This window comes from Oreochromis niloticus, linkage group LG22 (assembly GCF_001858045.2).
Source record: "Oreochromis niloticus isolate F11D_XX linkage group LG22, O_niloticus_UMD_NMBU, whole genome shotgun sequence".
Lineage (NCBI taxonomy): Eukaryota > Metazoa > Chordata > Actinopteri > Cichliformes > Cichlidae > Oreochromis > Oreochromis niloticus.
In genome coordinates, this window is record NC_031985.2 from 22,361,093 (window position 1) to 22,381,862 (window position 20,770).

Below are 20,770 nucleotides of genomic sequence, written 5' to 3' on the forward strand. Positions count from 1 at the left end.
ACTTCTTCTGTGTTGATACGTTGGTGCTACTTCCTCCGACGTCTCGTATGAAAGACGTCCATTCATTTTTTGTAAATTGTAGCATTAAAGCTTTAGATTTTTGCGGATTTTTGTCCTGTAAAGATGATTGAGCCTATGAAGAGAGCGGCAGACATGGCGGTGGTTCCTTCCGCCGTGAAGCGGCCCCGGACGGAGCTGATAGCGGCGGCGCAGTCTCAGCAACTCGTGGCCACGGTACGGAGGGTAGCTGTTACTACAACCGAGAGGGGTGGCTACTGAAGTAGACTCAAACATTTAGAACAAGTAACCACACTATACTGTGTACGCTTTATGATTAATTATATATAAAGCCGCTTGGAAAAAAGTCACATTTTCCCTTTGTGGTGATTTTAGATTCATTATCTGGGCTGCCAGCGAGACAGATAAACATGAAAATAAAATTAGCACAGCATTAGCGCTCACTTTGATGCTTTTTACAATGTCTCCTACACCCAGCTGGATTTGGGTAAACTATTGTTGTTTAAAAAGAGTTTTTAAAGTGATCACAAAACATGTTCTTTTGTATTCTGGTTTAATGTTTTATCTTTTAAGGATAGAAACCCTCTCAGCACCATTGATAACACCAGCTCCAAAATAATGGGGGTCAGGCAAAGAGATTTGTGTTCACACTGAGAAACTCGGGTGATAAAGAAAGTAAAAGACATTATTAACTATCTTGACCACCATTTCTATTCTGAATTCAGGAAGTTACTCCCAGGTAACCCCTACTTTATATGTCAGTGTAGAACAAATAGATACTTAAAGTCTTTTATTCCTTTGGCTGTTAAATCACTTAACTCTGACATTTCGACTATTCAAGATGGGGCTAGGATTATGTCAGAGTTCGGCTCTGAACCCCTTTCTCGTTTGCAGTCTTGATGGACAGGCTGAAAGATGAGGCCAGGCAGGAGTCTCAGTAGACTATGATGTCTGCAGCCGATCTGTAGTGAGAGGAGGGAGCAGGGCGAAGACAGCCTGGTGAGGTGGAAGTATGTGGTGGAGAGAAGAGGAATGAAAGTCAGAAGACACAAAACAGAACACGTGTGTGAATGAGAGGGAGACACATCAAATTCCAGTCTGATGGGAGGTGTAACAGTGAAGGTATATGAGTTTACATAAATGGAATCAAACATCCAAAGCAACGCAAAGCATTAGAGAGGGGAAGAAGAGAGTGCAGCCAGGATGGAGTCGATGGATTGTGGAAGAACAGCAGCAGGAGGAAAAGGGAAGATGGCAATGAGACCTGCTGTATGTATGGTTTGGATGGTAGATGATGGCACTGAGAAATTGAAAACGCTCAGATTTACATTGGGAAGGACCAGAATGGACAATATTAAAGATGGTTGCATCAGAGGGACATTGCAGATTGAGTGGTTAGAGAGGGAGCTGAGATGGTTTGGACATGTGCAGAGGAGGGATAGTGGACACAATGAACAAAGGATGTTGAAGATGGAGGAAATAAGGAAGACCTCAGAGAAGATTCACTGATGTAGTGAAGGATGTCATGCAGAGGGTTGGTGTGACAGAGGAGGATGCTTGGGATGGAGTGAGATGGAGGCAGATGATCTTTGCAGATCGTCTTTATTCGCATTAAAACACCGGCATTGCATTAAATATGACCTTGACATTTGTTTTTGAGACTATTATAAAAAAAAAACAACACTTTGACCCACTTTCACAGTCCATATCTGATTTTATAATAAATTATAAATACAAGCTAAAAATGTCCAGTATGATTAAACCGGATAAGTTACCTGAATATTTATAAACAAGATATTCAAACCTTTAATCGTCTGCCTCCAGATGTATCAGTTCTTTCTCCAGTGCTTCTACCCTCCCAGGTCACCTGCCAGGACGCGTTTCTATACCAACAGCTGCCTTTGCATCCCGGCTTTTGTTCCCACAAAGAAAACTGATCAGGAATCAAGAAAGAATTGATAACGGTAGCCTCTCCGATACTATTTTTTTAGAACGAGGATGTAGACAGGGGTGTCCAGCAAGCCCTTACCTCTTCAACTTGTTTATCGAACCTCTAGCCCAGGCTATACGTCAGGAAACATCGTTGAAAGGGATTGTAATAGGAGGGGACGAGTACAAGGTGTGTTTATACGCAGATGATGTCTTGGTAACAATCACGGATCCCAGCTCAGGTATACCAGTATTAATGGGGATGTTGGAAACATATGGCCTGTATTCAGGGTATGTTCTTAATGTCAAAAAAACTCAAGTTCTGACATTTAATTTTTCTCCAGACCAGACATTATTGTCAAAATTCAAGTTTAATTGGAAGGCAACTGCTATCAAATATTTAGGAGTGTTTCTGCCTAAAGATCTAACACAACTGTATGATATTAATTACAGTCGTATTAATAGAGAAATATATAGCGATCTCAACATTTGGGCCTTGCTCCCTCTTGACCTTGGCAACAGGATACAGATAATTAAAATGAGTATTCTTCCCAAACTACTCTATCTTTTCCTTGCTTTACCTATTCAAATTCCAGAGAAGCAGTTCAGGGAATGGAATAAACAGATTTCGAGATTCATTTGGCTTAACAAAAGACCAAGGGTGAAGTTCTCTACTTTGCAGTTGCCGAAAGAAAAAGGGGGCTTGGCTCTACCTTCATTAAGGGATTACTACTTATCTGCTCAGCTGAGGTCTTTGGTGTGTTGGTGTAATCCATCTTTTTGTGCGAGGTGGAAGGCGATTGAGATGTCTCTTTCGGACACGCCAATCCAGTCTAGACTTGGTCACACAGCTTCTGAATTGGACGGTACCTTGACGCCCAGCCAATGGGTCACTTTTACATTAAAAATATGGAGGGGAGTGGTCAAGCAGGCACAACTACAGGAAGAGATAAAACTTCTGAGGTGGCCAGCGTATGACCCTGATTTTTTACCTGCTTCCCACGATAGTAGATTTAAACAATGGGTGTGCCATGGAATTACTGCTAGGTGTTCGGTTATTGTAAAATCTAAAATTATGGCTTTTGATACCCTATGCAAGACTTACGACCTCGAGAAACAAGACTTTTTTCGATACTTGCAAATCCGTGACTATATTGGCAAAAGACTAAAGACCTGTGTCCGTGGAGACTTCTCGATTGTTAATATTTTCATTGATGCTTATGACTCTGGGAGTAACAGAGCCTTGATAAGTAAACTGTACAAATGTATGACTGAGCTCAAAGGGGACTCAACGATTTACATAAAGCAGAAATGGGAAAAAGAAATGGACATTGAGATTACAGAAGATGGGTGGGCACGGATCTGGGAGACACAGTTTACCACAACTAACTCCAACATGTGGCGGGACTTCTGCTGGAAGAACATTATACGCTTTTTCATAACGCCTAAACAAAAGTCTAAATTCAGTGCTACACCTGCGCTTTGCTGGAGGAATTGTGGGGAAGACATGGCTGACCATGGCCATATATACTGGTCCTGCCCACTCATACGACCCTTCTGGACGGAAGTTGTAAAGATAATTACAAAGGTGCTGGGATTCCACGTGTCTTGTACATTTACCTCATTGTATCTGGGATATTTTACAGACGATTTAGTTGCAGATGATGTTTATCTTCTGAGAGTTATCTTGGCTTCTGCGAAAAAGGCCATAACAAAACGCTGGCTCTGTAAAGATCCTCCCACTGTAACACTTTTTACCTCTATAGTGGAAGACGTCAAATTGATGGAATGTATGACTTTCACTCTGCGACTGCAGGGAGACTTGGGAAGGAGACGATGGAGAAAATGGCTGGACTTTATAGCTTGTGGCAGCACCCTTTAATGCATAGAATTAGTAATGCAGACTTGTTGACGTATGTATGTGTGGATGTGCAGATGTATGTACGGGCATATGTTATCTTCCCATGACTTCATAATGTTTCTGTTTTTTGTTTTTGTTTGTTTTGTTTGTGTTTGTTTGTTTTATCTTGTTGCATAAAAATGTTCCTAAATAAATAAAAAGTGTCAAAAAAAAAAAGAAAGAATTGATAATGGGGAAACATTGTATTAGTTATTGTTTAAAGTGTTACCACATAAGTTAAAACCCATGCCACTGACAGTACTGCAAGGTCCTCTTGTCATAGCCTCACATCAGTACATCTTTTTCTGAAATTCCCTCCTTAACCTCAACCTCTGTATTAACCACATATGTGTCTCCCATAGGGCCCTCCACGGACCTCCAGCCTCCAGGCTCCCATCATGCTGATGTCTGGCCATGAGGGTGAGGTGTACTGCTGCAAGTTTCACCCCAATGGAGCCACCCTCGCCTCTTCAGGATTTGACAGACTCATATGTAAGTTAGTTAAACTCCCACTAAATCTCTGCAATGAGGCAACAACTTCTTCACTGTGAATAACTTGGTGTGTACCGGTGTTTTGTTTTTGTTATTTTGCTGCAGTGCTCTGGAACGTGTATGGAGATTGTGAGAATTACGCCACGCTGAAGGGACACAGTGGAGCAGTGATGGAGCTGCACTACAACACAGATGGCAGGTAAGTAGGTGGAGATCTTTAGCAAAGGACACATGCAATCAGTACTTCCTATAGTTGGGTTGCGGTCACGTGGTTCTGATGACGTGCGGAGGCAGCGCGATTTTTGAGTGGAGGGCGGAAGTAAACATGGAGGACACTGTGGAGAGTCAGGAGAGCAGCTATTGTGCAACTTTAGACCCCGTTTCTCGGGAGAGATATAAACAGATAGTTAAAAAATATATCGGACGTGATCCGTATTCTTTGAAAATGTCTGAATACACCACAGAAGTAAAGGATTTGCCTACTATCGAGGCTGTGGATATCACCAACTACTTGGTCCTCCAGACTTCTTACTACACTAGGCAGCAAATGAAAGCTTTCAAGAGTCTGGAGGCGTACAATTTTTTTGTCAGCGGGTGGGTCCACAACCTTGGAACAAAACGTCTCCGTGATGGATACAGTTTGGTGTTTGCAAGGGTGAGTGTTTGTTCTTATATTGCTTTATCTTAAACACGCTAACAGTTAGCGGTAGCGGCTTTAACGTCAACAAACATGCCACATCCTTAGGACTTCGTTAGAGTGACAGTTGTTTGTTTCAAGGTAAACCAAAATCACAAACATGTAATATGTAACTTGGACCATAATCATTACAGATAATGGCATCTTTTTCTCTTTGACATGATTCTTGTTTGTTTTACATCTCAGCACAATATCTTACCTGGATAAGTGAATGTCTCATTCACACTGAAGTCTTCTGGTTGTGGATTCTCAGCTGGAAGCTGCAGTTCGGGGTTCTCCACTGTCACTAGGCTCAAATCCGGGCTCTCAGCCGTCTGTTGCATATCCAAAATCGCCTCTGCACATCGATGCTGTTCTGCCTTAAGCTTCATTCTTTTCTCTCGTTTGAGAACTGATTCCGATCTGGGTTTTCGCTCGTAGCCGAGATTGACCGTCGGAGCCCAGTCCTCCGACTCTTCGTCATCCAAAGCACTTGGGCAGCCTATAGTCCCAATCAAGTCAATATTAGACTACTAACTTAAAAGCACTAAGTAAACGAGAATTTAACGACAACCTAATGCTAATAAGTTCGTTTGCAAACATAACATTACCTCTGACGAAGTGGTCGCTGCAGACACGGGCATTGGCAGACTCTGCTCCTCCCGACTGTAAACGTAAATTTAAAATCCATTTTTTCCTACGTTTTTCGGTTAGAATTTTCCATTTTTCTCCTCTTCGTTGGGCTATTTTTGGTACCCTAAAATACCGTTTATCGGTTTCTCTGGTCGACCTACTGGAGCATCCGTAAACACAACAGGACATAGGCATTTTGCGTACTGTCTGTCTGTGATTTTGCGCTTATCTTTTTCACTTCCGACCGCCAGTCAAATTTCGCGCTTTACGTCGACGTCACGTCTACGTCAAATGAAACCTAGCTATTAAGGGCTTAATAACCCTGTGCTCTTTATAAAGGGTTAACTAACTGTTATTTCCTGCTATGTAATTTCAGCATGCTGTTCTCAGCCAGCACAGACAAAACTGTAGGTGTTTGGGACAGTGAAACAGGCGAGAGGATCAAGCGCCTGAAGGGCCACACTTCCTTCGTTAATACGTGCTACCCAGCTCGCCGTGGACCCCAACTCATCTGCACCGGCAGTGACGACGGGACAGTGAAGGTGAGTTTTCCAGCTTTCAATTGTAATATAAATATATATATATACATATTGTTTTATCCACATCTTTAGGTCTGAATACCACATTTTTGGGCCACAGAATTACACATGAAGGTCTGATTGTGCTTTCTGTTTGATGTCATTGTCTGCTCTGTAGCTCTGGGACATCCGTAAAAAAGGAGCCATCCACACTTTCCAGAACACCTACCAGGTGCTGGCTGTGACGTTCAACGACACCAGCGATCAGATCCTGTCAGGAGGCATCGACAATGACATCAAGGTAGAATGACGCTGGAACCACGTTACTGCTGATGGAACTTCTTGTCCATGTTCTTTCGGGGTTATCCTGAAAAACGAGATTGTTTATGCTGTGGATTTTATTATCACAGCACACATAGTGTATTAGTGAAATTAAATCTCGGCAGGGCCAATTTTTCACTTCATGGCGCCGCTTTAATTTCAAATAATTATCTTGGACGCCTGTGGCCAAAGAAGGCAAAAAAAATGGAATTTGATTAGCAGAAGTGAGCAGGACCTATGGACTCAGCACAGCTTGCCAGAGTGGGCTGTTTATCCTTGCCACCTATCAAAGTGTTACATGCTTGACGGGTAAATAAAGCTGTAATAGGTTTTCATACATAACTATTTTCCATTATTCCTGTGAGAACTGTGCAGTTTTTGAAGAGAGGGAGCCTCTATTGATGTTCAAGAACACGAGGCTGAAATGTGAAACTAAGGTTTTACATGTAGTTCATGCACAGTTTGGAACGTATCCAGGACAAATTACTAGAATTTGTTTTTTTTTTTAATAATTTCCCAGTGGTTGTGGCTCTTAAATTCTGGAGTAACATGGACAAAGGATTGCGTGAATATTTTTGTTTTTGTCTTAGTTTGGAGCGGTTTGATGCTAACGTGTAGCTCAGTGTTGGTCATTTTTCATTTCAATACAAGGGAAAAAGTTGTTTCTACTCTGTATTTAGCCACCATTGGGATGCTGTTTCCCTCAGGTTGTGCAAAGACCATAAAGCAGTGAATCATTTTTTACTTTTGCACCTCTTATAAAATGTTCAAGAATGACTTTGCATGGCTTTTCTGCAGAAACCCTGTCCAAAGTTATTGATTGTGTTGTTGCAGGTGTGGGATCTGAGGCAGAATAAGCTGATCTACAACATGCACGGACACGGTGACTCAGTGACTGGGCTCAGCCTGAGCTCCGAGGGGTCATACCTTCTCTCAAACTCCATGGATAACACAGGTACTATCAGACATGTTTGCCACGTAAACGTGGTTGACTGTATGGGTGAATCCTGTTCTTGATGTCTCCCTGTGTCTCTGTGCAGTGCGTATTTGGGATGTTCGACCATTTGCTCCCAAGGAAAGATGTGTGAAGATTTTCCAGGGCAACGTTCACAACTTTGAAAAGGTAAGTTATATCGCTCTTCATTGAAGTGACAAACAGCTGGAGTCCTGCAAGCGTTGATGACTGTACTTGCACATTTTCGTCAGCTCGCACATGCTTTGTTTCTAATTCATCTTTTCCTGTTATTCAGAACCTGCTGAGGTGCTCCTGGTCTACTGATGGCAGTAAGATAGCTGCAGGCTCGGCCGACAGGTGAGAAGCAAACACACCGACTTACACTGTGCATAAATATGAGCTTGCACACAAACACAAAGGACAAAGGGCTCAAGTCACCTTCAGGTTAGCTGCTGTACTCTAAGTGCACCATCGAATCTGTATTTCTGAAAGGAAACTCTGTCCCATTGCATCCTGCAAAAGACATAATTAGGAAAATGCGATGATAAGCATGTGATTTCTTAACCAGCTGACTTGTTACCAGTAAAAATAAGATTAGATTAGATATTTATATTAACGAGCAGATGACCAGGTGTACTTAATGAAGTGGTGAGTGAGTGTATGACATATATAGTTTTTTGCTATATGGCAATTTCAAATGTAAACACCATTTTTTTTCTGCATCGTGTTTTACAGGTTTGTGTACATTTGGGACACCACATCACGCAGGATCCTCTACAAACTGCCGGGCCACGCAGGCTCGGTCAACGAAGTAGTCTTCCACCCAGAGGAGCCTATAGGTGAGTGAACTAACTGCATCAGTTAAGGTGTATTTCAGGCCTAAAATACAATTTTTTTAATTAACACAAGAATTAATTAAGATAACTTGAAGGCACATTGGGATAAGTGGATGTCAGTGTGCCAGAATTATGTTAAGTTAGGCACTTGGGTCGCTTTAAGCTTCGTTATAAAACATTAAACAAAAATCAAAGTTGAATACTTTTTTTTTTTTTCTCCTTTGTCTCTCTACACAGTGCTGTCTGGTGCCAGTGATAAACGCCTGTACATGGGAGAAATTCAGTAGGGGCTGCGTGCGTGTGTGTGTGTGTGTGTTTGCGTGCATCTGTGTGTGCGTGTGTGTGTGTGTGTGTGCGCGCGCGCGTGCGTGCGTCCGTGTGTTCTGCCTTGGACGTGGATGGGTGGTGTTTGACAGTGGTCTAGGACTCTCTGTAATTTCAGCCTGTTTCAAAAGAACCTCAGGATGCGTTTGAAGATTATTAGGCTCAGGCACAAGAACCTCCACAGCAACTTCTTTTTTATTCTGATGTACTGCTTTATAATAAACTTCAATATTCTGAAAAAAGAAAAAAGCTGTCAAATTATTTTCTGACTGAAATGCTTTGTTGTCTTTGTTGAGCCTTTACAAGTATTTCTAAACTGATTAACCAGAAAAGTGATCTAATCTTCATTTAATTACCACTATAAACACAATCAGGTTAAACTAATACAACAAACGGAGTGAGCAATCAGGATCTAGAGAAGTTAGTGAATAACATCTCTTGGGAAAACTTTCTTTAGCAGCAGTAAGCTCGATCAGATGCTTTCTTATTTAACTTATGTAACCTGGGAACATGTTGACATTCCTCCTACAAAACTGTTGCAATTCCTGGAGATTTCTATTATTAGCACTGAGCAACCCTCTGCTAATCATGCCACAGCTCTCAGTGAGGGCAGTTCAGGTTCAGATCTGAAGTTCACATTCACTCATCATGGGCACAAATAATATGGTAATTCTGGGATTTTACACTGTAATTTTTCCAGGGTGAAATAATAGTACAGCATTACTATTTTCTCTAATCCACACAGAGCCAAAAGTATACATACTCCTCCACACATACTCACCCAAATCTTCTAATAAGTTCTGCTGAAGGTTACGTAATGTCTTTTAATGTGACAAGGCCAAATTCTATCAACTTGTTAGTGATCGTGATTGACTACAACTGGTAGATTTTCTTTGCCATCATAAAAAGGATTTGTGTGACATCACTCATTGGACTGACTAATATTCAGAACAACGGAAAAGTCCAAGGAAGTCAGTAAAGATGTAGGAAAGAGAATTGTAGAATTAAACAGGTTGGAATGGTCTCTTGGAGCCATTTCTAAACAACTTCAGATTCCAAGATAATCAGTGAGTACAAGTAATTCTGATGTGTTACCACTTTGTGAAGGTCTGGAAGAAGACCCAAACTGTCACCCTCAGTGACAGGAAGTTGGTTAGGATGTTCAGGAATAACCCAGGAACCACGAAAACTCAAGCCTGCAAAGAACTGGAAACTGCCATCACCATGGACTAAGAACATGCTTACAAAGAAAGAAGCCCCTGCTCCAAAAAATGACACCTTTAAGTTTGACTGAAATTCGCAGCGGCACAAACGGACAAACCAAATGCCATCTGGAGACAGGTTTTATGGGTCATATGAGACAAAAATTAAGCTTTTTGGCCATAGTGACAGGACTCCCAGCAAATTCTTCAACTTCAAATCAACAGGGAGACAGTTTAGACTTCGATGTACCAGCAGGAAAATGATCCCAAATACATCAAAACTGGTTTTTGGATGCATAAAGTAGTCCTTGAAAATTTGTGAATTAATCTTAAAAGTTGGGTCCAATCCAAGAAACCAACCAACTAAATGAACTCTGCCAATTCTGCCAAAAAGATCGGTCAAATATCCAACCGGAATTATACACGAAGCCTATTGATGGATACCAAAAGGATCTCTCTAAAGAGGATTTTGTGAATGTGTTTATTGGCACTTACCATGTTTACATCAATCTGACTCCGCTGTCTTTACAGAGTGTTCTGTTTCATATTTTAATATCAGTTCTGAACTTCTTAAATAAATATTCCCCTGATAAATACCATGCCTATTATTGTAGTTAAAACAAGACTAAAACTAACCCCAAACTAAACGTGAAGATTGCACTTTTAGCATAGAAACAGGTCTGAATTTCTGCTGTTTGTAGAGAGTTTGTCTTACTGTGGACTGATGAACAGAAACGTCTGTGGATGTTGGTTTTGTAGTCTCCAGCTTTGTTCGTCTCTGTAATGTTTTTTAGGGAACTTGTGATTTAACTTTGTGACTTTGCATGCATTTATCTTACAAGGATTTAAAGGGATTAATATCTCTGTTATCCAATCTTGTTAACTTCGATGTCTCGTTCGGAGTATCTTTTGGAGAAATCATTACTGAGGTATAGATGCTGACTTACTCTTTCCAGCTTGGACTTACAGCTTGTAACTTAATGTGTTTAATAAAGACATCCATCCATTTTCTTAACAGCTTATCGAGGTTGCCAGTCTATCTCAGGGCTTCGTAAAGACATGAAAAATGTGCTATTAGTTTGGTCCCGTTGTGATTGTCTATAATTTTACAAGACGTCAGAGCAGAAATCTCAGTAAAGGGTTCACAAATCATTTATGCAGTGGTACAGTGGTACAAGTTAAATGTGTGGTTTGGAGGTTTATGGAGCAGTTTTACAATCCAGTCCAAGCTGTTTGGGATTCATTATGCGTGCAGTTCGAAAACACCATAAAGTGGCTTCTAGCTCCCCACACAGCTTTGGGGGTTTTTTTATGTTATCCTGTTCATTTTCTTATTGGCTGCAGTTTTCCTAATAAAAGTTTTACCATTCTTAAGAGAAAGTGTACTTTACATATTTTATAAAGCCCTATTGTGTAACTGCGTGTGCATTTGTGTGTGTGTGTGTTTTCAAAGACCTGAAATGAACTCATTATTTCACAGATGAGTAAGACCAGTACTACTTGTAGACAGTGCATTTTTAGCTATTAATACCTCAGCATAATTTATTTAAAAGAATTTAATTTTCTAACTGTCTGTAGTGCATGACTTCAATTCAGTCTCAGGGTCTCAGACTCACGGTACTCCAAAGAATCTGAATATTTAGCATGACCACCTTTATTCTTCAGCACAGCCTGAACTCTCATAGGCAGCTTTCTTTCTTTAAGTAGTCTTTAGGAATAGTTCTCTGGGCTTGATGAACATTAAAGGCCCTTCTTTGGATGTTGTCTGCCTTTTGTTGTGTTCTCTGTGAAGAAGATCCCACACTGCTTCAATAATGTTAAGATCCGGGCTCTGGGAAGACCAGTCTAAGACTGATAGTGTCCCACTGTGTGACTCTTTCCAGATGGTAATTCATGATGGCTTCTTAACAGCCACCCTTCCACTGAGACAATTCCTGATGAGGCGTTTGTGAACAGTAGGATGGATGAGCTGAATGACCAAATACATCTCTCAGGTCATTGCTGGATTTTGTTTCCTATTTCTTAAGCACATGACCTTTAGACCTCTGTCCATCTTCTGGGACCGCCTTATGGTGGAGAAGAAGATTTCCCTCTGAGGAGCTGCTGGTGAAGATCATGAGTCCTGCTTGATCCCTGCGATGAACTTCAGTCTTCCCGATGTTTCTGAAATGATTGGTTACAAATGGTTACAGTGTGCATGGATGTTTCATTTTTGTTTTATGTAATTAACACTGTTACACATAAAACAAAAATATATGTATCAACCTTTCTTGAGTGACATTTCATGTTCTCTTGGGGACCCCCTGTTGGTGTGGGGGGGCTCAGAGCAGCTGCTCTGCTAGCTTATGCCCAGGGCTGGTTCTGGTAACAAAGGTGAATTTTTGAGTGAAACATGCCCAAAATTTGAAATAATAATGTCATCCTATGCAAATAAACAAACAAACAAAAATCTCTGTGACACAAAACTCAAACTTCAGGCTGCTCTAAACACTCTGTGTCAGGCACTTTTTTCTACTCTTGGATCTCTATGACATCAACGAAAGATGACGCCCTTATATGGCCATCACAGACACAGCAACCCCACCCACCTGCTGCTGAAACCTTCTGCTTGAAGGAGGCTGCCAATCAGAAGAAAGTTGTCTTAAAGAGAGAGAGTGGATGAAGCAGTAAGAACTGCAATCAACCGTGTGTGATAACTAGCAATGAGTCTGTCACATTGCTGTGGAGGAATTTTGGCCCACTCTTCTTTGCAGATTTGTTTTAATTCAGTCACACTGGAGGATTTTTGAACATGAACAGCCTGTTTAACATCATGCCAAAGCATTTCAATCTGATTTAAGTCCAGACTTTGACTCAGTCACTTCAAAACCTGAAGCAGCAAAGCAGCACCAGACTCCTGTGTAAGTTTTACACCAGCTGTAACAGGACTCACACCGTCCAAAAAGTTCAATTTTTGTCTTCAGAATATTTTCCCACAAGTCCTGGTGATCATCAAGATGTTTTTTGGCAAATGTGAGACAAGTTGTCATGTTCTTTGTGGTTAGCAGTGGCTTTCTTCTTGCTCTCCCATGGATACCATTTTTGCCCAGTCTTTTTTTTATTGTTGAATCACAAACTCTGACCTTAAGTGACACAGCTGAGGCCTGCAGTTCTTTAGATTTTATTCTGGGTTCTTATGTAACCTCCTGGATGAGTCGTTGATGCGCTTTTGGAGTAACTTTGGCAGGTGGACCACTCCTGGGAAGATTCTGCAATGTTCCAGGTTCTCTCCATTTGTGGATAATGGCTTTTACTGTGGTTCACTGGAGTCCCAAAGTCTCATAAATGGCTTTATAACCCTTTCAGGACTGACAGATGTCAGTTTGTTTCTCAGCTGTTCTTGAGTTCCTTTAGAACATGGCATGTTGTGTTGGTTTTCTGAGACCTTTTAGTCTACTTCACTTTGTCCAACAGGTTCTGTTTAAGTGAGTTCTTGTTTCATCAGGTCTGACAGTAATCAGGTCTGGGTGTGGTTACTGGAACTGAACTGAACAACTCAAAAAGTGGCTAAGACTTAAGAAATCAGGACAGGGGCAAATACTTTTGCGCTGCACTGTAGATAGGGATTGTTTTTGACTGCATATCTACTTCAGTAGAGCCCAAAGGAGTCTGTGCTTTAATTGATCAAAACAGGACAATTCAGAATTCTTTATTTGAAAAGATTTGACACAAAAACATGGTGAGAAAAAGGGAAAATTACAAGTCCAAATTAAACATCTGTCTTGCTCATTGATTACTGCGTGGCCCTTTGCAATAGCCGCCTCATTATCTGCCTCCTTCTCTGATATAGCTGACCCGACTTGTGTGCGGCTCACTGTATTGTGCTGTCGCGCTGCTCGTGGTAAAGTAGCTGAGATTAAACAAGGCTGTTATTTGTGTTTATTTCCGCTCTGAATAACCACAAGCTGAGGAAAAGGGCAGCACCTCCGGGGGCCAGCCTCCCCTCTCTCCCTCTCCTCGGTCTGGATGGTGGTGCTGGTGGGAGGAGGCGATTTTATTCCTCCTCCTCCTCCTCCACAAGTCTGAACCTCCTCACCCACCGCGGGCCCCCATTTCTTTTGTGATCCTTTCAAAAGCCTCGCGGGGCTGCTCGCTCGCGCTCACTCGCTGACTCCCTCGCGCACGCGGATCCGCAGAATCCATGCAGCTCCTCCTCGAGGGGTCGCGGTGACTGAGAGCCTCCACCCCCTCTATCTCTCTCTCTTTCTCTCTCCCTCTCTTTCTCCCCCCGGCTCCTCCTGCCCCGGCACCGATTGTTGACAAAAGGCACTGCGAGACGGAGCAAAGGAGCCCGGTACCGGTAAGAAAAACCGCCTGCTAACTTGACTTCTTCCCCCGCGAGCAGCTCGAGGAGAAGACGATCCAGACGACGGAGGTTGGGAGAGGAGGAGGTGGGGAGGGGGACGATACTCTTCCGCTCCTAGAAAACCGTGAGTCACAACGGGCTGCTTTGTGTCCGTAGCGGAGTGTATGTAGCCAAACGTTAGCTGTAGTACCACCACTGCGGGGTCGGTCTCCTCCTCCTCACCGCCACCACTCCCGTGTGATCCGGTATCATATGATGCTCATTTCTGCCTGTAGCCCGGAGCGGATTATGACAGCTTTCCGTCTCTCTTTGTGTCTTTGTGTAGCCCCTCTTCGGAAGGTGTGGCCGAGGTGATTCTGTGGTGGTCGGACCGCAGCAGGCGTGAACTGGACCCTCTTCACCTCCTCCTCCCCTCCCCTCTCTCCTTCCTGAAACCCACCCGCGACTGTTATTTACAAAAAACAAAAACAAAAAAAGCAGAGGCCAAGATGGGTCAGCCACTGTGAGTGGAAGAGCCAGACCAGCGCTGCTGGAGGAGGCGGCGGCCTTGGGCACGTCTATTCAGCCGGGAATGTTGTGAGCTGAGGCGACCAGGCAGTCTGGATCTGACCGGGGACCCATCTTTCCCCCGGAGCCTCCGCGGCTCCAAGCCGCGTCCTGAGCCCTCCAAAATGGGGAAGTGCGACGGGAGATGCACGCTGCTGGTGATATGTTCACTGCAGCTGGTAAGTGTGTGTGTGTGTGTGTGTGTGTGCCTTTCTACTCACTCACCATGAAGATATAATTAGAGCAGCGTGCTACAGACCCGCACATTGTAATCAGACATGTTTGTCCGGCCTCTCCATGCAGTCACACACGGAAAAAGCTTTGGGCTGCAGCTGCTGGGCTGCCATGCCACATTACAGGCTAGGGTGTGTGTATAAAGCAGAAGGGTACAGGGCAGTGGGGTCTTTAGTGTCAGGGTGGTCTATGTTTATAAAGAGAGGCTTGATAGCTCCATAAAAAAAAATAAAAAAAAAATCATCTGAATGTAAAGAACAAGAAGGCCCTGCTCACCACCTGGTCTCTACTGTAGAGTGAAAGTTGGATGTTTGTTTTCCTCTGAAATAGCTCGGGACTGACACTCTCAAGGGTGATGACTGTGTTATAAGAGTGACTGTAACGTCTCCCTGCAGTGAGTGTGATGCAGGCGTGGACAGCAGCAGTGTGAGGAGCAGTTATTGAGGCTATTGTTTGCCCGCCTGATGAGTTGTTGTGCGGCACAGGGATTTGGCCCATAGATTCTCATTAGTTTGGTGGAGCTTTTTGGGGGTGCTCCTCTTTTTTTTTTTTCCTGTTTTTTTTTTACAGTCACTGGACTGGCTGGTGCTCCAGGCAGTTACCATGGAAACAACTGCGGCAGACCTGTGTATGTGTCTCCCTGTCACTGTATGTGTGTGTGTGTAGCCTTCAGTACTTGTGTGTGTTGTGTTTTTCTGTCCTTTATATTTGCATGTGTGCTTGTTTCTTTCCTAATATGCATATATACGTGTGTGTGTCTGTGTGTGTGTGTGTGTGTGTGTGTGTCTGTGTGTGTGACCCACCCCTTCCCAGGTGGCAGCCCTTCAGAGGCAGGTGTTTGATTTCCTGGGCTACCAGTGGGCTCCCATTCTGGCCAACTTCCTGCACATTATGGCCGTCATCCTGGGCATGTTTGGCACTGTGCAGTTTCGCTTCAGATACCTCATCTTTGTGAGTAGTGTATATCCATCATCTTGCACCGGAGTCCCAGTTCCTGCACTAACTGTGTGTGTAGCTTACTGTCCCCAAACACCGATCCCTGTGTCTCTGTTTGGCAGTATGCAGTATGGCTGGTCGTCTGGGTGGGATGGAACTCCTTCATTATTTGTTTCTACCTGGAGGTTGGAAACCTCTCTCAGGTAAGTTGTGTTTTGTGTGCGACCTCTGTTCTGACTTGTATGGTTTTGTTGTTATATTTAAGTACACTTTTATAGATGTTTTTATATTGGATCAACTACCAAATATTAGCAGTTCTCTGGCTCCATGTCACTATTTTCAGAAGTATTTTTTAGACTAAACAATTAAGGCAGACCTAATGCCCTTCTTTTTACATCCATATTTTTCTTCTTGGATCCTACTAAATTAGCTTTGACTGATTTAAAGTTTAAAATAATCCTTATTTATCTCATACAGGGCCTCAGTTCAGCCCCTGTGTTCATTCACTAGCTCCTCTGCTTTTGAGACAACTTTTTTTCTGATTGGCTTCCCTTTTTGCAAAACCAAGCAAAGAATCTCAAGTTTGATCTGTATTACTTCTACATAGACTGACCTCATTAATAACCGGTTATGTTTAACATAACAGTGTAGATATGACAGACCATGAAAAAAAGCATCACCATATTAATAACAATAACAAGAAGCTTTAAGATGCACTACGAGCATGACAATTAGCTCTGTGTCTACTGTATGTGTGTGTGTTTAGGATAGAGACTTTCTCATGACGTTCAACACATCCCTCCATCGTTCGTGGTGGATGGAGCACGGTCCTGGTTGCCTGGTAACACCAGTATTAGACTCCCGCATGGCCCCCGATGACCACCATGTCATCACTGTGTCCGGGTGTCTGCTCGACTACCAGTACATCGAGGTGTTGAGCTCAGCCATTCAGATCCTCTTGGCTGTACGTATCAAACACACATTCACACTTTCACACACACGTTCTTGTACATTCATTTTTTGCTTTTGTATCACTTTGCTGACCCTCAATATCGTGCTAAAACCTTTTCTGAGAAATATTGGACAAGTCAGCAGTGACTCAGCTAACAGAACAACCCTTGTATTTATTTCTGATCGTCTCCTCTCCAACAGCTCTTTGGCTTTGTATACGCCTGCTACGTAAGCAAAGTCTTCCAGGATGACGAGGACAGCTGTGAGTATCTTTCTCTTCTCACTAAAAGCTCTTCCAGCACCTTGTTCAGTCGATTAGGTGTGCTTGTCGTACTATTTTCGAGGGCTTTTATGTGAGACATCCATGACTCTGAGTGCGAGTGCTGTCGTCTCATTGGTTTCTCCTGTGTGAGTCATGCTTAGCGATATCATTGCAGAGGATTCCCTCTGGGTGATCTGAGCCCTCCATCTGTGGGGAGTATTAGGATGCATTCCCACCATGAGAGTGTCCGTCTGTCAGCTGGCTAGTGCTTGTCTGTCGGCGTGAATGTGCCATCTGCGTGTCTGACTGATTGTTCCCGTGATGTGCCTCTTGTGAGTGTTTTACGCTCACTCAGTGGAAGAAATGAAGTCCCATATTAATGTTATAAGTTTGATTTCCTGTAAGAGGAAGTGGGCGAGTGCTGTGTCTCTAATGTCTTAATAGCATGTTGTCACAGAGATGTAACACGCAACATCTACACGATTTGTTTAAAACCCATAAAACCAAAATCAAGTTTCTTAGCTATGTATTATTTTAAAACAAGATACCACTCACCCTCATAAAATATATGGACTATAGACTGTATATAAAAGATGGATATAGCGAATGTTTGACATCAGCCGGTCTAAATTTTAGCTTTAGATCCATCGCCATGTTGTTTTTTTGTTTTTATAATATAGAGACTAAATCAGATTTTGTAATAGATTTGTTTATTTTTTGCAAAAATTCGTCTTTTTAATATTGGAGTCTGTGGGGACACACTGACTTTTGAAGTGAGCCTCAAGTGGCCACTCAAGGAACTGCAGTCTTGTGCATTTTTATTGTTTTTGTTTGTTTTTGCCTTTTTTTAAACCACCTTTGTGCTTCATTGTAAAAAGAAAGCATTACAACATCAGTTGTAGCTCTAGAGAAAACAGATCCAGAACTTGATGTTTGTTTTGTTTGTTTTTTTATAGCCCCCACTGATTCAGCTAATCAATCTTACTTAACTCGACACCACATGACTCTATTCCTTTAATCAAGTGAGAAAGATTATGTATCAGTGACACAAAGGCAGTAGGGAGGTTGATGTATTGGTATTGTATCTCTGCTCATTCTGATGTCATAGTTTGCAGTCTATAAAAGCATGCCAAACGCATAAGATGATACAATCTGATGCTGCGAGAGAGTGCCATATTAAAATAGAATCCTCTTGAAATACAACACCTGGTATATAACCCCCCCCCCCCCCCCCCCCCGCCCCCCCCCACACACACACACACACACACAGAGTTTAAGGGAAAGTGGAATGATGTCATTCTTTTTCTTTCTCCCCTCATGAAGTTGATTTCATTGGTGGGTTCGATTCTTACGGCTACCAGCCTCCTCAGAAGTCCTCTCATCTGCAGCTGCAGCCTCTTTACACGTGAGTTACAGCCATCTTCTCCAAATGTCTCCTATTTTAATATCTTTGTTTTTGTTGCTTTCATTGTTAATCTTTCAAGCGCTATTCCAGCATTGTAGCATTGCTATTGTGTAATGGTGTTGGCCAAATGTAGTGCACTCAAGCTGAGTGAGGGTCTGTTTTTAGTCCCTAATTTGTATGGAGTTAAGTTAGTCTCAAAGGGATGATGAAAATGTGTACAACGTTTTTGTGAGTACCTTTGGGCACTCACAAAATGCATGCTCCAATCCACACACAAATACAAAGCAATTTGAACAAACATAAAACTTCTTTACAAATGCATATATATCCAGACCTGTAGCCCTGGAAAAAATGTTAGTTTTTCCCAGAATCCAAGGGAAGGCTAGGGCCCTGGACTACGAAGCAAGTTCAGTATACCCAGGGTATCTCTCTGCAATCATATGGGATCATATGACTTAAAATGACAGAAAATGATCCCTGCGAGTGTCACCTACTCCAGAGATATTAAATGGTGATTAAAATCTATATTAAAAATAGAATATAAGAATCTATATTTATTACTAATTATCAGGGAAATGCAAAGACATTAGACACTATTAAAAACTTTCGATCCTCATGCTGTCCACGCACAGAGGTCCGTGGGATCTTCTGGGAATGATGACATAATTTGCTGGAGAACTGATTGGTCAGTAGGTGGTGATTTCATACCCTCTGATCTCTAATCTGGAACTTAACCTGCTCCGGAGCTCTGGTAAGAAGTGAAACATCTTCGTGGTACTGAAAACCCAGGTTTAACCCTCAAGCTACCTGGATGAGACAAAATCCTTCTTCAGTTACAGGCCTCCGGTGTCCAATTTTTCACTAGCACTTGAACGCAGCTTGAGAAACTGTTCAAAGCTGACGATGTGAAAAATGCTCCAAAACAACAAGTGCACACATCACAAGATCTCTCCGTATCAGGCAAAGTTCTTAAGTGAGCTAAAAGAAGGTTTTCATTGTCACCTAATGAGGGAAAGATCCCCGGTTTGATTCCGGGAGGATACTGTCCCTTTGGGGTTGTGTCAAGAAGGGCTTCTTTGGGCTACTCGTCACAGCTGGTAGCTCTGTGTGTTTGATTTGGCAGAGTTTTACACCGGATGACCTTCCTGACACAAACCCAAAGGGGATTTGTGTCTCCACCTGGAATCGAACCAGTGACCTTTTGCTTTCCAAGTGAATGTGTTAATCTGGTGCAAAAGAAAAAAAAAATCGGCCAAATCAAACATGCAGAGCTGCTCACTGTGGCGACCCCTTGTGAATAAGGGAGCAGCTGAAAGTAGCAGCTTTTTGAAAGTAAAAAGGGTCAGATTTGTGTCATTGAACTTAAAGATTTGTGCGGTAATGATCAGTACTTATTCAGGTTTTAATGTACGCTTTTGTAAAAAACAGTTTCCATGTGTTCATGTGTTGATTTGTATTTTTTAGGATCCTTGTACATGCTTGTAAGTATTAGTTTGTAATCCTTTTGAGGCTAATTTAGCTCCATATGTTCGTATCAAGCTCAAAAAAATGTTACTTTTCATAAACCATAATACAATTTTATTATAATATTATAACAGTTTTTGCATTAAAGGATGAAAACCTGCCTTTGAAAATTACAGGACTGTTTTTTTGGCAGAGCAGTTTAATAACACGAAATTCAACTTCATGAGTAAAGTCAGTGAAGTGCCTTTTTTCGTGCAGTTATGTCAAAGTGCAGCATATTCTAACTTTAACTAATGTCATCCTCTCTGCACCCCTGCAGGGCTGGTTAACTGTTGGTAGCACCCCCTTCAGGCCAAACCCTGATGGTGTCACTGTGGATGGACTCACTCTGTCACAGTTTACCTGAGAAATGGACTTAACCCCACCCAGACGGAGAGGCGTGTGTGTGTGTGTGTGTGTGTGTGTGTGTGTCTGAGAAAGTGAAATATGGCCCTGAAAAGAATGTACAGAGCTCAGGGAAGAACCAGCATGCCGGGCAGCGTGACGAGAGGAAGGCGACGCGGGAGGCAAGGCGAGGGGAGAAGAGATTCATAGAACAAGAGCTGGCCTCACCGAGGGGACAGTTCACTAAACTGCCAGCTCTCAACACTCCCACTGCTGTGTGTCTGTGTGTGTGTTTGTGCGTGTGTGATTGTGTAATTCCACAGGACTAGCTGGTGCTTTGCAGTTGCACCCTGGACTCTTACCACTTGGTGCCCCTGTGATTTTTTTTTTTTTTTTTTGGTTTGTTTTGTTTTGTTTGGGGGTGGGTGGGGTTGGGCTC

The 20,770-nt window shown here is 42.5% G+C and overlaps 2 protein-coding genes and 1 long non-coding RNA gene across 4 annotated transcripts; 2 read left to right on the forward strand and 1 right to left on the reverse strand.

Moving 5' to 3' along the window:
* The first annotated feature begins 2 nt into the window (after window positions 1-2).
* snrnp40 (small nuclear ribonucleoprotein 40 (U5)) lies at window positions 3-8,844 on the forward strand. The gene is made up of 10 exons (XM_003444045.5): window positions 3-234; window positions 4,210-4,339; window positions 4,445-4,538; window positions 6,025-6,190; window positions 6,345-6,467; window positions 7,322-7,442; window positions 7,528-7,610; window positions 7,738-7,799; window positions 8,178-8,281; window positions 8,516-8,844. Exons 1-10 carry the CDS (start codon window positions 124-126, stop codon window positions 8,563-8,565), a joined length of 1,044 nt encoding a protein of 347 aa, XP_003444093.1. The 5' UTR covers window positions 3-123; the 3' UTR covers window positions 8,566-8,844.
* Window positions 8,615-13,275, reverse strand: LOC102079110 (uncharacterized). The gene is made up of 3 exons (XR_270316.3): window positions 12,393-13,275; window positions 12,070-12,165; window positions 8,615-11,967 (listed from the first exon to the last, which is right to left on the reverse strand). It is a non-coding gene; the product is annotated as an uncharacterized LOC102079110 (long non-coding RNA).
* Window positions 13,276-13,905: 630 nt separating this feature from the next.
* On the forward strand, window positions 13,906-20,679 carry nkain1 (sodium/potassium transporting ATPase interacting 1). Of its 2 annotated transcripts, none has more exons than XM_003444133.5 (8): window positions 13,906-14,143; window positions 14,475-14,874; window positions 15,743-15,880; window positions 15,988-16,068; window positions 16,632-16,829; window positions 17,018-17,078; window positions 18,402-18,483; window positions 20,267-20,679. In XM_003444133.5, the coding sequence occupies exons 2-8, from the start codon at window positions 14,821-14,823 to the stop codon at window positions 20,274-20,276; spliced, it is 624 nt and encodes a 207-aa protein (XP_003444181.2). In that variant the 5' UTR covers window positions 13,906-14,143; window positions 14,475-14,820; the 3' UTR covers window positions 20,277-20,679. The 2 variants fall into 2 exon arrangements, with proteins under 2 accessions (XP_003444181.2, XP_025758072.1); XM_025902287.1 differs by having other exon boundaries at window positions 14,142-14,273.
* Window positions 20,680-20,770: the final 91 nt, after the last annotated feature.

Bases quoted from the DNA above. Each gene is read 5' to 3' on its own strand.
- nkain1 (XM_003444133.5), top strand. From the start codon at position 14,821: ATGGGGAAGTGCGACGGGAGATGCACGCTGCTGGTGATATGTTCACTG. The intron at 15,881-15,987 runs GTGAGTAGTGTA...TCTGTTTGGCAG, and splicing joins GCTTCAGATACCTCATCTTT to TATGCAGTATGGCTGGTCGT. The intron at 16,830-17,017 runs GTACGTATCAAA...CCTCTCCAACAG, and splicing joins CCATTCAGATCCTCTTGGCT to CTCTTTGGCTTTGTATACGC.
- snrnp40 (XM_003444045.5), top strand. From the start codon at position 124: ATGATTGAGCCTATGAAGAGAGCGGCAGACATGGCGGTGGTTCCTTCC. The intron at 235-4,209 runs GTACGGAGGGTA...TGTCTCCCATAG, and splicing joins CTCAGCAACTCGTGGCCACG to GGCCCTCCACGGACCTCCAG. The intron at 7,800-8,177 runs GTGAGAAGCAAA...CGTGTTTTACAG, and splicing joins GCTGCAGGCTCGGCCGACAG to GTTTGTGTACATTTGGGACA.